The sequence below is a fragment of the Homalodisca vitripennis genome, chromosome 4, assembly GCF_021130785.1.
Source record: "Homalodisca vitripennis isolate AUS2020 chromosome 4, UT_GWSS_2.1, whole genome shotgun sequence".
NCBI classification, from domain to species: Eukaryota; Metazoa; Arthropoda; class Insecta; order Hemiptera; family Cicadellidae; genus Homalodisca; species Homalodisca vitripennis.
The window spans coordinates 85,169,252-85,186,385 of record NC_060210.1 but is presented as its reverse complement, the minus strand read 5'-3'; the positions used below and the strand labels follow the sequence as shown (position 1 = coordinate 85,186,385).

The 17,134-nt window shown below is 34.0% G+C and overlaps 1 protein-coding gene across 1 annotated transcript in view; it reads right to left on the bottom strand.

Moving 5' to 3' along the window:
• LOC124359679 overlaps window positions 1-12,836 on the bottom strand; it is a 52,555-nt gene extending 39,719 nt beyond the window's left edge. Inside the window, exons 1-2 of the mRNA XM_046812620.1 lie at window positions 12,382-12,836; window positions 513-821 (exon numbers count right to left, since the gene is read on the bottom strand). Of these exons, the coding sequence (XP_046668576.1) occupies window positions 513-802 (290 nt within the window). The 5' untranslated portion in view covers window positions 803-821; window positions 12,382-12,836. The remainder of the gene's footprint in view (window positions 1-512; window positions 822-12,381) is intronic.
• Between the last annotated feature and the right edge of the window lie 4,298 nt (window positions 12,837-17,134).

The following is a 17,134-nucleotide window of genomic DNA, read 5'->3' as shown; positions in this document are numbered from 1 at the left end:
AAATAACAACTTGAGCAGATTTGATTAGAGCCAGGTTAGATTCCCTTCAATGGTTTTACAACTACATAATTTGAGTGTGTTATTCTTATAGCTTTATATACAATTCCTTACTTTTGAATATAGGATAGTAAAATAGTATATAATAAATACTTTAAACATTCTTTGTAGCTACGCAATGATTTTAATATTCTGACCCCAATATTACAAAAATTGGAATGTCAACTATGTATAAAACTATTTTTATTATTTTTAAGGCTTAACTTAAAATTTTATTCGAGATATCAAATTTTTTTCTTTCTTTTAGCTATCACAAGTCTACCTAAAACTTCCAAAACTAATTTCTAAGTAAAAGTTATTTTGAAGATAAAAGTATGCAACATGATAGAATAATATAGACATATTTTATTTGCTAGATCTAGTGTTAATAGATCAGTGTTTATATTTATAAAGTACTTGTATTTGTATGTTAAATAATTATCCTACATGTAAGTTTAAAATAAACTAACTCTTACCATGTTAGTGTCAAATCAAATTCCTCTGAAGTCATTTCAAAAATTTTTTGTCTACACCACTTTATGATACAGTCAGGTCCTAGTCCTCTCTTCTCTTGTGAACACCAAAGGAATGGGTACTCACAATCCTTAAGCCAGTTTGGAATGTTTATAATGGTTTTCGCTTTTAATTGTTGTTCACGGTAACGTTCACAGTCCTTAACAAGTGGCACTTTATTCAAAATTGTATACAATATAATTTTGGCATATTCTTCTGTACAAACTTCATTATTTTCTGAGTTGGCTGACATTCTCTATTTTTGAAAGGCTCTGAAAGATATAAAATCACAACAATTTGATTGATTTTAATATAAAAGTTTATATTGTTTTAGAACACAATAAAGTACACACATCATAGTTATGGTGGAAAGAGTTGATTCAATGAGTTTAGCTCCAGTTAACTTCCCTCTTAGTGCAGCGTCAGAATAAGACGCTATAAGACTTGACTTCTGGAATGGACTCATGTTTGTCTGAAGAGATCCAAAAAATATCAGTGATAAAGTAGCTAAAATTGTATTCTTTACATAGTTTTGATATCAGAGACACCTATACTATAAAACAAAGTAAAATCTACATGAATAGACATTCTCTTATCAGGTGCACAATTGAGTGCACTGCAATGTTTTAGACATAATCTCTAAGCACAGTGGGGCAAGAGTGTTTCCTACATGCTTTCCACCGTGCTTAAAGGTCATCTAAAACACCGCAGTGCTTTCAATTGTGCACCTGATGAGGTAATTAGATTACTGATTTTTGGATCTCTTCAGACGAATGTAACTCCTGTTTCCAGGAGTAAAATGCGATAGTGTTAGATTTCAGACACTGCACTAAGAGAAAGGTGAACTGGAGCTAAATGCAACATTCACACAATAAAGTAGTTAAGGTAATAGGAGTAGCAGATAAAATAAAAGTGGGAGGGTGGTCTGCTTAAAATTATTTAATTTACAAAGTTTGAGTATTTTTCAAAAAGATATTTGAAATTTAAAGTTCATAAAGGCTTCAGATAGGTATTAAAATGTCACGTACATTTAAGTGTTGTATTCATGTAATGACTAATATAAAAAATCTAATTCAAATTAATACCTACATTACTAGTTGGACAACCACATGTTTTAAATCCTTAATTTAATTAAGATACCAGTAAGCAAGATGAGATAAATTAAACAATAATCAATTTCAAACTAATACATTGGAATCATTTTGGGTTTTATTGAAATATACATTTACAAGAATATCTTAGTTTTAGGAACGAGGAAGTTTGCATTTGACAATAAATTGCAGTATTTCCTGTGGAAGATTGAACGAATAAGTAAACTTCACTTATCAATTATTGATTCAACAGACCAAGATATCCAGTCTGATAATGAATGGACTGTATACAAACTTGTCTCCCAGCTGTCAAATCAGCATTATCAATAAACATAATATGATAGGGCTTACTAGTCTTGTTGAACTTTATATGAATAAACCTGAATCATATTACTATAGGCAAGTAAACAACTGTAATTGAGAACTGTTAATCACAAGCGTTGTCACTAATCAAACTAATTTTTTGTCTATTTGTTGGAACTCAATTTGTATAATACAATTAAAACACAATATATACTTCCAAAATAATAACAATATATTTATCCACACTCACGAAATTAACCTCCTAAAAGTAACCAAAAACAACTGACGAGACGCTATGGGTGCTGGCTGAAACAAAATGTTACCAAAATGCAAATGGAAAAGACAAGGGATAATTTTATTTATTTATTGTTTTACAGTTTCTTAAAATAGTATACTTATATTTCCAGAAAGAATGTTTAGACACTGACAAACCACAGACTATGTACAAAAATTATTAACATATTTGAAATTTAAGTTTTATTATTACAGTGAGTAAATTTAGGTAACCGGTAGGAATCAAGGTTTCTGGGCAAGAGCGTTAACCAACTAAAGAAGAGGTAGAGATAGGAGGAGGGAATAACAAAGTTATAAACATTTATGCTGGTAATTTAAAGGCTTTTCTCTCTCAATTTTTTAGTAATGAACGGAAAAGAACTTATTTTTTTCAGGTTTGTAATGAGATTTTTAATTCTTTATGTAGAAAGTGGGTGGGTATTGTCCACTTTCTATGTAGAATAATATGGTTAGGCGAGTAATATATTTAGTTCCCCAAACATTTGTGATCTGACTCTATAGAACTGTGACATTTAGCTGATCGGTACTATATAGAAGTTTGCTTATAATAATTAATGCTTCGATGTTATCAAGAAATCAGGGCTTGAATTTGGATAATTTGGGGTTCAGACGACGTGTAGTACAGGCTTTACTTCAAAAGGTAACTTTGAATAAAATATATTATGTTCTTTAAATTGTATGTTTTAGTACTGCATGTGCCCCCGGGGTCGTTTTCAGCCCATGCTATAATAAAAAAAAATACTGAGCACACAAATTATCTATCCTTATTTTTCTGACTAAACCAATGAAATACCAAATATTACAATATAAACAATATTGGAGAAAAAATAATTCTGGACATAAATGGTAAACATGAAGAATAAAGAGGAAAGATGTACTGTAACAAATTTGTAGTGTTTACGTCAGTAACTACGGCACTCTTTGCACTAGTATGGACCGTCACTCATGGCACTAAATGGACAATAATTGATAAATATTTTGTCTGATATCTTAATCAATGAGTAGTCTTAAAACAAAAGCAGGTGTTATACAAAACTAAATCCAAAAAGATCGTGTGATGTCTGTGTGGTTGTTCAAACGCTGATACACGCTTATTTTGAACCCGCTTACCTCATTAATACACTTGTCTTTTTTCTTCTACCCCAAAATCTGCGTTTCCCAATTTTAAGATGATACCTGGTTTGCAGGGTACTATAGCCCCATATCAATAATGCTAGTTATAAGTTATGTCTACAAAAACTCTTCCTTGATATACTTGTGAGTTACTTTCACTTAATTCAACATTATTAGCTAAGAACAATACGGATTCCGACAAAATGAATTGACAATCGGTGCTGTAACTACCATGGACCTTGGTGGAGTCGGACGGTTGTAAGGGCATAGAGAGATGTGAGAAAGCTCTTGCTATGTTTCTCTACCTCTCCAAAAGTATTTACTGTGTCCGCTATGAGACAATCCTACATGCACTGAACACATACAGGGGGTCTGTGGTCTTCCGCTTAGTGGTTGACATCATACCTAACTGACAGGAATCAAAGAGTGCAGGGAGACGGCATCTCAATGAGTCCTGAGTGTGTTCCCCAGGAATCTATCCTTGGCACTATATTGTTTTTAATATATGTCAACAATCTAAGTACATCAATTCAAAATTGGAATTTAATTCAATATGTAAAGCATAACAACACCCATTACACTCTTGTCTTGTGATTTGTTTTGACTCTTTGTGTGGAAATCTAATCGTATTTAAAACAAATTCCCGTATCAATTTTTTTTCAGCGAAAATCAACCAATAGTAATAGTGAACCACACCGTACTAAAGAAATTTCATTCTATCCGGTTCTTGATAATATACATCGACAGAGGTTTGACATGGGATGACTATGTCAATAGCATTTGTTATAAGGTTGCCTAACATATTTTTATGTTATGTAATCTTGTCCAATACTGCTTGACAGAAGTACTTAAAATTGTCTTATTTGGCCTTAAATTTATCTTATAAAATATGGTTAAGGGACAGTACAGCAAACACAAGATCCAAAAGAGTCTTTAGAGTACAAAAAGGGCTACTAAAATAATTTCAAAAATACAAGTCAGGGAGTTGTAATGAGTAGTTTTCAGGAGGGAGTTTGATCTACTGACTAGCCTGCCTCTGCTTACTCGAAGTAGCAGTGAATTGCTGTTTAACAGTGGGTATGAGTTAACTATTGCTTAACTGCTGCTCTATACTGAGTAAGACAACTACTATACTATCAATCTGACTCTGAGCTGTAAGGCGTCTGCTGAAGTCAACATGTTAACTGATATGTGGGTATGAATGGGTAGGGTAGGATTAATATTAATTAGATAAATTTGTAAAATTATCTTTGCAGTGAATTTCAAAAATTACAATAAAAGAATTTATTTCACCAAAACCTTTCCTCTCCCCTCACCATGCCCTCACACTCTGACTATGCACTCTTCCATTTGCACCTACCATGAGTTTGAAAGAATTAACAATTACACACAAGCTGGTTTTATATGTGAAATTACATAAAAGCCTCTGTATAAAGTCTATTCCTTATGTGTAAATATAGAATTAGATCTGATTTCGGTAAAATATTCCGTTTTGGGACACCATCGATAACCCACTTCTACACTTTCCTGCCTGGACAGTGTGAATTGTCTTTAACACATAGACTATCAAATAGTATCAAAAAATTTAAACAACAATCTTAATCTAACCCATACCCACGAAACGTAACCCTTGATGAGCCATAGTATAACCAGGTCTTCGAGTAAGCCTTGTATCAAATTTACATTTCACTCTTCAAATATTGTTCAAAATTCAAATATAAGCATACTATTCAAAAGAAAACAAAACGTACTTGCTATTTCTTGTATAATACACCTCTTAGACTGACACATGATTTACGAGGGCTGTTCAGAAAGTAACCTCCGGTCGATTGAAAAAAATACACCAAGTTAAGTAAAAATATTTTAATATATACATCTTACAACTACATCTTTGCACTATTTTTCGACATAGTCTCCATCACGATTGAGGCACTTATCGTATCTCTTCACAAGCTTTGAAATTCCTTCTGCATAAAAATCACCCGCCTGTGCCTTGAGCCAGCCTGTGACCGCATCTTTGAGCTCTTCGTCGTCATCAAACCGCTGGGACCCGAGCCATTTCTTCATATGCATGAAGAGGTGATAGTCGCTTGGCGCCAGATCTGGGCTGTAAGGTGGATGGTTGAAAACGTCCCACTTGAAGGACTTAAGAAGGGCTGTTGTTCTGCAAGCAGAGTGAGGACGGGCGTTATCGTGCAAAAAAACGATACCGGAAGTCAGCATACCACGGCGTTTGTTCTGTATAGCCCGTCGTAATGTTTTTAGTGTTTCACAGTACACGTCTTGATTAATGGTCGTCCCACGTTCCATGAATTCAACCAACAACACCCCTTTGGCATCCCAAAACACCGTTGCCATCAGTTTTCTGGCAGAAAAAATCTTGCCGGGCTTTTTTTGGTTTGGTAGGCGAATCTGAATGTGCCCACATCTTTGATTGTTCTTTTTTGTCTCAGGGTTTACGTACTTAATCCAGGTTTCGTCACCGGTCACGATTCTGTTTAACAATGGTTCTCCTTCGTCCGCATAACGTGACAGAAAGTCTAATGCAGAGGCCATTCTTTGAGTTTTGTGGTGGTCGGTAAGAATTTTGGGCACCCATCGTGCACATAACTTACGGTAACCCAATCTTGCTGTCACTATCTCGTACAAAAGAGTCTTAGAAATCTGTGGAAAATCAGTAGACAACTCCGCCATTGTGAAACGTCGATTTTCACGAACTTTTGCATCAACTGTCTGAACGAGTTCGTCAGTCACCAAGGATGGTCTACCACTCCTCTCTTCATCATGAACGTTTTCCTCGTTCACTTTTAAATAAACGTACCCATTCACGGACAACTCCTTCACTCATAACTTGTGGTCCGTACACGGCACAAAGCTCACGATGAATAGCTGCTGCAGAGTATCCTTTGGCTGTAAAAAACCGTATAACAGCACGCACTTCACATTTGGCGGTATTTTCTATTGCAGCACACATTTCAAACTGCCACAAAAACTAAACTAGCGCAGGTACGATGTTCACTCGACTACAGCTTGATGCCGACTGACCTGCTTAGTGCGTGAATGCACAGATGGCGCGCTACTCCCCTCCACTACCCGCACTGTGACCAACCGGAGGTTACTTTCTGAACAGCCCTCGTATTATTATCAAAAACATTTATCTATTTTTTTTTAAATCTGACTTACCACGCCTCCCAGCTGTCAACTATGTTATTTTAGAAATTATCCACTTAGGTAGGTAGACAAAAAATGCCAGAGTTCAAATCACTTCTAGTTCAAATCACGTACTAAACCTCAGCCATTGTCGGTTTTTGGCTAGAATAACGACTTTTAGATTTATTTTGAAATGTTACCTCTCCGATTATAATATGTCTGTGTTTTCGCAGAGCCATAGAATAACCTGGTTGTTTTACAGCTAAATACTGATTATTTTGTTGTATTATTTTTATTGTAGTTAACTGACAGACGTGACGGTATAGGAAGAATTGCTCTATTGACTGAAACAAACTGAGTATCGTTTGGCTCTATAGTTTTATTCACTTTGTTTGCTCAAACTTCGCCATTTTATAGTGTCACCTCATTCATTGTGACTAGCTTTGGCTCATATGAGATATGCATACAGTCTCAAAAACTATACATATCTATGTAGAGCTAAAACTATTAAAACTTGTATGCATTTAGACAGTAGGAATACAAAATATTTATATTTTTACTGTTGCTTTAAAAATGAAAAATTAATCAAAAATATAAAAACAATTTTTACAAAGGTTTGTTTTAAAATATTGAAATACAAATCTAATTTTTGTGAATATATTTACTGTACTTTTCTATACCATTTTTCGTTGTACTTTTTAATAATTTAAAAAACTATATTTCTGTGTAGCAAAATAAAACTTCAAACTTATATACGTTTAACCCTTATGGGACTAAAAAAAATATTGATAATTTTCCTATGCAATTAAATTTGAAATTTATGTTTTCTCATTGCTACTGTCATAATCAGTACCGGATCTCCCACTAGACCGAAAAGCCCTCAGTCTAGGGTTGTAGGCTGAAAGGGGTTGCATGAGATGTCACACTTATGTGTGCATGCATGTGTGTGTGCGCACATGATATCTTTATATATATATATATATATATATATATATATATATTTCTTGTGTTCGTGAGTATGTGACGGAACTCCTCCTAAACGACTGGACCGATTTTGATGAAATTTTGTGTGTGTGTTGAAGGGGATTTGAGAATGGTTTAGATTCATGATTTGGTCCGATTTAAATAGTTTAGTTAATTAATTTTTTATTTATAAATTGTTGTTGATGTTAGAGTGTTTTATATTGGATCCGGCAGATTATGCTACTACACGTAATACAAAGTGAACTGATACTTAACAGTTGTTAATACTTTCAGCTAAAGTTCATCAAAGAGGCAGAAACATTTGTTTACATTTAAAATTTAGAAAATTGTTATTGTAAAGTGCTTGATCAGTAGTAATGCAGGTTGCATAGAAGATGTCATTGCCTAATTTTAAATTTAGATTGCACCAATGATAGTATTTTCATTGCATAGATAGATAAACTATCTATGCAATGAAAATACTATTAAACGCTATTATGAAAACAACCTCATAGTACAAATCCGTGAATGTTTGCACATAAGGTAATCGAATTTGGTTAGATCGAAGGTAAATGAAAAGAGCCGAAAGAAGACACTTTATGACCGAAATTGGTTTTCGTTGATACATTTTCTTGAAGGCACACTCCTCAATAATACTGGAAATATCTTAGACAGAAAATTAATTTTAACAGACCGAATTTGATTCTTTATAACCTAATTAGTTTATCGAGATTCATCCATATAAATTAATTGTTCTGAATAACTTATCAACACCTAGCAAAAACCATGATGAAAGATAGAGGCAGGAAATATGGTACATACCTTCATAATGCGCCCAAGAGGCTCACGAAGGAACGACTATCAATTATCTCAGCAATGTTTAGAATGTGATAGAAAAAGAATACGTGAATATAGTGTACTGATTTTCAACGGGAAATTGCGTGCAAAGCTGCGGGCAACTGCTAGTATATATATATTTCTTGTGTGAATATATATGTATGTCACTGAACTACTCCTAAAAGGCTGGACCGATTTTAATGATATTTATTATGTGTTTTCAGGTGGATTCGAGAATGGTTTAGATTTACAATTTAGTCCATTTTTATTTCTAAACCGTTTTTGATTTTGGAATGTTTTATATTGGATCCAACAGAATGCGCTACGACACGTAATACAAAGTGAACTGATACTTAACAACTGATAACATTCAGCTGAAGTTCATTAAAGAGGCAAAAAAAATTTGTTTACATTAATATTTTAGAAAATATTGCATTATTGTAAACTGCTTTATCAGTAGTGTAATGCAGATTGCAAAGACAAATTTATTATCTAATTTTAAATTTTGGTTGCACCAATGATCAATCAACCATCTAATGCCATGGAAATGCTATTTATACGCTGTTGTAAAAACTACCTTATTGTAGAAATGAATGAATGAATGTTTATTCAAGCAACTGTACATGAAATACACTTAAAAATTATAACAGTAATGCACTAAACAGAATTATTTTTTAAACAATAGTTGTACTAGTTATCTAGCTAAGATATAAATTATATAATTAATAAGGAATAAAGCCTGCACGGGCATTCAGCCTGTGCGTAGGCTTCAGTTGATCGTCTGCCACGATAACTTAAAATGGAGAACTTGACATCTTTAACACGTTCAATGCGGTTGCGGTAGATCTACTGCACGGCTGCCTCGCGCCAGGCGCGCATGACGTAGATCTACTGCACAGCGCCATTGTTTAGAAACCCAGTCAGTGTGCTCTCAGCACTCGTCGTGTATGGTTGTCCGTTTTGCAGCAGCGAACGTGTTAATAGCATTAAATAGAATATGCTAGAATTTTTAAAAATATTTAAATTTTAAATAAAAGAAAGAAAAACACAATTTAATATGAGAACTGGCTTGTTACGATTAGTAAAAAATTAATTTAGTGTTAGTTTATCTATAATAATGCAATGGCAAAGCTGTGAATGTTTGCACATAAGTAATTGAATTTGGTTAGCTCCTTTTACATTATGAATTGCAGTTTTACTCTAGTTGAAGAAAAGCAAATGGGGATAACACACTCATACCCTTATACTAGAAGCATATACTCTTAAACATATTTATTAATCAGTGAAAGTATCAAAAACACTTAAGCACCAAAAATTAATCTAAGTTGGAATCCAAAACCAACATATGAGACCATTTTTTTGGTTAGTGCAACATCATAATTCAATTGAACCGTAAATAGATTAGAGAGACTCATATAACAATGCGGGAGATGTCTGTTGGAGTTGGTGGGGGTTTTTCCCTAACCTCAGAGGTTTTTGCTAGCCTCAACAAGGGTGTGCTACCCCCTACCTATTTTGACTGGAGAGGCTGGTTCAGAGCTGGCCTACCCTTCTTCCAGGGACACATGACTGATATTTAGTGCCCTAACTCTTCCTCATGGACCTCGATAGAGGCGGCCCTTACTCCCTAACTTTATCCATCCTGAATATCCTGTCACCCTGAAAGCAGCGCTAAGGTTCTTATAGGACTAAGTGCAATTCATAAGCTTCTTGTCCTAAGAGAAAAAAAAATCAGACTCAAATTGACCGCAGCAACTTTTTAGTTGTACGATACACTTTCGTCATTGGGACAGAGGCGAACTATTGTCATTGAAATCAACGGAGAACTTCAATAAATTATTATGGTATGTTGGAGGGAAATATGAATTTTATAAAAACTGTTTCATTTTACGACTTCAGGAACCCAAAATACTGTTCTTTAAACTTAAATCTAAAATGGAACAGGAGATTGGAATAGCTTTGAGTGACTATCGATTATCTCAGGACTGTTTATTATGTCATACACACACACACACACACACACATATACAGGGTGGAGCACGATAATTTGCTGATTTGGAAATGAAATAAAACAATTATGAACCTTAGAAAAAATGATTTTTTATTTTAATTATATTGAACAGTAAGGGAATTTTTAAATTACATGGTTTTAAATAATATATCTGGCAAATGTCGACTTTCGGCAATCACACTGCTGCATACGTTTTCTGAAGTTTTCATTAACTCTAACAAGCATGTCGACTGGTATTCTGCCAATTTCAGCCTCAATATTGTTCCTTAAGTCTTCCAAGGTGTTGGGACGGTTGATATACACCTTCGACTTCAGGTAACCCCAAAGAAAAAAATCGCATGGGGCTAAGTCTGGTGAGCGTGCTGGCCAGTTCACATCACCCCTCAAAGAGATAAGCCGTCAAGGAAACATTTGCCTCCAACAATTCATGGTAACCCTCGCTGTGTGGGCAGTGGCACCATCCTGTTGGAACCATGTATCCTCTAATTGCATTGCCTCAAGAGCCGGCTGAAAAAAATCCTGTATCATAGTCAAGTACCGTTCGGAGTTCACAGTTATGGCACGACGGTTATCCTGAAAAAAATTAGGGCCAATGATGCCTACTCGTGATATGGCGCACCACACAATGACGCGGTCCGAATGCAGAGGTCTCTGGTGGACGTCTCTGGGGTTTGTTTAACTCCAGTAGCATATGTTTTGCTTGTTGACACATCCACTAAGGTGAAAATGTGCCTCATCAGAAAAGAACACAATTGCGTCACGCAGTATAGTTGCAAGCATGTCTTCACAAGAAGTACGCCGTGTCAAATAGTCCCGTGCTGACAATTGATGGACCACGCACATTTTATACGGGTGAAATCTCAGTTCATCATGAAGAATCCGGTGGAGAGAGAACATCTTAAAATGCCAAGAGCAAGTGATTGCTTCCGAGCAGAGTGTTTTGGAGATTGCAGTGCTGCTGCTCTAACTCTATCGATGTTTTCCGGTGTTGTAATCCTTCTCTGAGGTCCCGTTCGTAAACATGACACATTCCCTGCTGTTCTGAATGCAGTTACCCGATTTACAATTGATTGCCTACCAGGAACACCACTAAGCAATACTGCCCTTGGGAGTCTAGCGGGTTGCACGTTCAAATAAGCAGATGATGGCCAAGACACAATAACAAAATCTGTTCAATTAAATTTGTGTTAATAAGAAAATGTAATAGTATTTTACAAAATTACCCACCCAAGATAACAAGGGTTCTATAACGTGACCAAAGCAGACCAAATTTTTGACACACCCAGTCTAGAATACAAGTTAAGATAATATAATTCAATAACTACTTTTTCATATTATTTTAAAATTCTAAACCACACACTCGAAAACAGTACACAATTGTATCTGTCTTGCATAAACAAGACAAGATAATCGGACTACAAATTACCAAGTTTTGAAGTTGTAGTTACATTGAAAAGCACCAAAAAACTATACTTATAAGATAATAAAAGTTTAAATTTCCTTATATCATTATCCAACCCAAAAGTTGCAACATAATTTATTAGTTATGTGTGCTAAATTAAATCAGTTTTTGAGTTATAAGGCCGTAAGTATCACACAAACACATAAAATGTCATGCACCCTATTAACTCTCATCACATGAATCATAATGCATTGTTTTTTACTTGAAAGGTTCTATGTAGGACACTTTATTATATTTATTCTCATAAAATTATTAATGCTAAATTTCAGATTACCATATGATTATGTTTAAAAAAAATGGATAGTTCATAAAACTATTTACTAAACAAAGCAAGTACACAGAATTGGAGATATAAATTTAGGGTAATTATTAAGTTTTAGTAAGTTTAAATAGCCTACTTTCCATTCATGGTTATTAGAAATTAGTTAAAAACCTTAAAAACAGTTTGTTGGATGGTAAAGAATTAAAAGATGGTAACATTGTCAAGGTGATTTTAGATAGTTTTCAGAGGTGTGCCTGAACACAATAAATACCCATCTAGATTCCATTAGTTTAATCATGAAATAAAAATACAAAAGAGTTTGGTGTAATTCCATACTCCCACTCACCTCTAACTCCTGGACAGGCTCAGCAGACTATTCTATTGCAAGTAGCTGCTAAAAAAGAACTATAATAAAAGATGTACCATATAGTTCAAGCTATGAGTGAAGTTGCATTAGAAATGCAAAAGAATTACTGTAACATGGGTATACAAAATGTATGTTATGAGCACACTGCTATTAATTGCGAAATTCAACACAAATGGTGGAACTTCCAGTGAAGATCCGATGCCTCAAAATAAAATAAGGCTATGTTTGATGTAGAAAATGATCAACGATCACACTGTGAATGGAAAATGTATTGGTTTAATTTACTGGAGTTTAGTTTGGATAAGAATGATAATATTGATAGTGGTATCACTAACCAGCTGCTACACAAAGCGATTCTATTCACTACCACAAGCCGAAAGACTTCCCATGAACGGATATGCGATAACTGTGGGAATGATATCAGCGCAAGCTGACTCACTTAGTCAGTACTGTGAGTTACAGCACAGAGAAGTATATCTCATTCCATTCCACTCCACAATCCATAGAGGACATACCTTCTATCACACTAACACAGGGAATTTACCTCTTCACTGCTTCTCTTAGCATTTTCAGTTTCATTGTTCATGATGGGTTATTGAATTTATTTTTTGTGTTTGGTTCATTAGTCGTTTTTGCGTTCAGTATTGGATTTGGTCTATGTTAATAATTTTTAATCTATTTAAATACTTATTATATTTACTGAATAAGAGCTATCTGACATAGTAACTTTTTATAGTACGGTACCGTACTTATTAAACAACTAATACTTATGAAACATTACACTTTTAATGTTTTATCCTACATACATTTCTATTAATAGAAGAATATTATCTCGTAGTAAGTAAATATAGTATATACACAATGTGAATTATGTAATAGAGGCTTTATTTTAAACCAGAGTTGTTTAAAATTAAATATTTATATTAGAATGAATAATTTTACTATACAATCACAACATCAAGATCCATTCACCAACACATGATCTGGAGATAAAAATTAATTATAGCTTTGGTTGTATTTGTTTCAAAATTAATACAATCAAAGATTATAAAGTGTCAACTCTTGGTCGAGACATAGATCAAAATAGGGTTTGTTAAACTAGGTATATGTTAAAGTTTGAATAAATAAGTTTAGTAATAAAATCACTGACGATGCTATCAGAGCAGAGTGTATAAGAATATTTTAACTCTGATGGTGTGTCACCTACATGTCTTAAAAATTTTTAAGTATTAATAATTAATATAACACCTATAAAATGACAAATCTTTGTACAGAGGATCTCATGAAACCCGAATTTAAACTCTTGCATGCATATGGACAATAAACGGTGAGAGAAAAAAAAATATTAGTCGTGATCGAGGAGGATTGTTAAGACATTATTTTATGATAAAGGGTGATAATTTTGTTTATATTTTGTTAGACATACTCGTACTTAATTTCAGATCTTTGGTAATATACATTTTAGAAACTCGTACCCAGATTATGGCAATTTTAATAATACTCTAAGCCTAAAAATCGAATATTTTTAAGAAACAAATCCCAATATTCTTTGAACGCCATCCGCGCTCAGTTCCTAGTTCTTCAATACGAAACTATAATCCCTCAACAGACCTATTAATTTATAAATACACTATAGCCAAAAATTTCAAAGTCAAGTTTTATATGTTCTGACTAACAATAAAAATGCCAGATCAGTCACTTAGTTCACTGCTGTCCCTCAGGAGGGTTCGCATGTGGCAGGTTCAAGACCGTACTCAGATTTGGCGGATCCCGGCAAAGATATTCGGCTGGGCCCCGTCATATACGCCGTCCTTTGACACGGTCTCATAAAATAAACGTGAGGCGGGGCCCGGCCCAGGCCTACTGATGGGTCGGGTCCCGGTAAAATTATTCGAAAACCAGTCTGCGGACAGGCGTGGGTTGATTCATACCTGCCAGTAGAATCTAATCTAATTACAGCAAAAGCACAAATTGTCACTCAAGTGTGGGCAACCCAATGGAAGTCGGGGAACGGCACATCACTACCCACCAATGTCGAGATTTTGGAGTAAGGGAATAATTTGATGTATAAGTTAGCTTTACTGCGGAGAATGATTGTGAAGCGAATAGAGTTATCTTTGTATTGAAGGTTTTAGCAAGCCTAAATGTGAGGAAGACGCCAGCATGGCTGTGATAATGGCCACTATCCTTCATACTGATAGATGTACTGTGGGAACTATCTTGGCAGGGAGCCGACCCCAATTCCTCACTATTACCCATCCTTAATATGCTGTCAATTCGACACACATAAGATTTTAGAGGTGTAGTTGAAGTAAAGGGATTTTCATCTTCTTCCTCTAGCTCCAAAAATCACACTGCTTTCGGCGTACAGGATCGCAGCGTCTAATATATGATTAAGATCTGTTAATAATAATGTTAAAGAACATTTTCCAGACTGGAGCTCTATGCCAAAGAGATTACTATTAATTCTGGTTAAAACATAACTAATATGTTTATTAGTTATATTAATAAACCGACGCATATAAATAGATTTCTTGTCAAAGAATCTAGCCACCCACCCCAACAAAAAAGATATAGTTTTAATTAAATGATTTACAGACTTTTAAATACACTACTCTCTATCGACGACTACAACAAAGAATTACACTACATAAACGATATTGCTATTTGTAACGGTTACACCGCACAACTTATTGTCAAAATATTTTACAAATCAATCAAAAGAAAAGTAAGAAAATCTAGAACAACATTACCACCCCTTCAAAATAACAAACAAGAATTCATCTGTACAACATACAGTAATATTTCAAATCAATTACAGAAAATGTTTAAAAAGCATAAAAACAAATCTGTCACTTACAAAACAAACAACAAATTATCACAAATATCAGGAAATCCCAATGACAAAAACACATTCGAAAACAAATCAGGAATTTATGAAATTAAATGCAATGACTGTGATAAATTGTGCATTGGCCAAACAAAACGGAACGTTAAGACACGATTGCACATATAAAATATGGAAAAATGAAAAATCTGCTATTGCGAATCACTGTATTGAATCTGGACACACCATCTCTATTAAAAAGTTACAATTATTGAAAGTAGTTACTTACACAATACACTTAAATGCTTGGGAAATATTTTATACATTAACACAAATCAAGAAAAATTTATCAATAATAAAGATGGACCAATTCAAAATTCAATCCTAATCTCATCTCAATCTATAACAAAATTAAAATGTAATTCCGTTACATATTTTTTACTGGATAATCATATATCCAAATCTTTTCCATATGTTAGTATAATATCTATTGTTTAGAAAAAAATGTCTATACAAGGAACCACCAGAGAGTGCAGTTGGCGGCGACCAATAGAATGGACTGGCCTGCGCGACGTTGCCACACAACTGCCGCTGCCGCCCGGCACGGCTGGCGCATTGTGGCTGATAAACTGCTGCGCTATCACAACTAACACTGATACTGAACATTTAAAACTTATCAGTATAATTGAAAAACAATATTTAAAATGCGTTGACAGTTTGCTATATTATATTTAAATTACTTGTATAGTTTATTAATGTTATTACAAACTAACTATCGATTAAAACAAACAAATCGTCCCGTCAGTTAGTCAGAGTAAAGTACTTGCTTATTTCCATACGATACAACAATCTTTTCAGTGATTTTAAACGATTACTAAACACACACAAAATTAATATACATGTTGCTTATATTGGACACTGCATGACGTCTTGTTTGATTAAAAATAATTTTAAAAATTTAACAATATAATCAATTTTAAAATTATGGAACAATTATATTTTTAAATTATGAAATAATCAAATTTTCCACTAAATAACTTTTAGGGCCTACTATTTTAAAACTTACTTTAGAATTTTATAAGAAAGTGCATTCATATTATAAAAATACTTGTGCTGAATGATTTTTCAACTATGGCCAGTTTAAATATTTAAATCACCCACGTGTGAACACAATTTTACATAACACAGATTCAAGACTATTAATAGCCAGGTAGGAAAAATGCTTTCACATGGTTATAAATTTATGAGAACCGAAGTGCGTAACAAAACCGTTGCGGCAACAATTCCCACCGTTATGTACTGAATAAGTATATTTATGGAAAAGAACATAATATGTTCTTTATGAATATATTATACATTTTAAATAAATATGAAATATATTATATTTCAGTTGTATTTGATAACTTTCTTACCAAATTGAAAATCCATTTAACATAACATGATTATACTATGCAAACATGTAATGCCTTATTATATATCAGTGATAATGGCATTATCTAACTGTTAAATACGGGAAATTAACGTTTTTGCGGTATTTTTATGTTTTCTTTTTAATTTATATTTCGGCTAAAGATTTTAATCCTACGATCTTCGTATATGAGTAATATAATACAATAATTTATTTCAATCCATTTAACTCAACATGGAAATAAGCTACAGAAATGTACTTTTTTTAAAAAAATGACCTTAAAATTACATTTTGTAATACGTAGTTAATTAATTCAAGACAGCTCTAACATTTCTTTCGAGCGTAACGGTTAAGTATTTTAAGAACGCTGGACTCGCGCGGCTTGTGGTTACAGCGGGGAACAAGTTTGGCAACGTCGCTCAGTTCTCGTTGGCCGCTCCAAGGTCACGGGCAAAATAGGCTCCTCCCTCAACTGCACTCTCTTGTGGTTTTTTGTA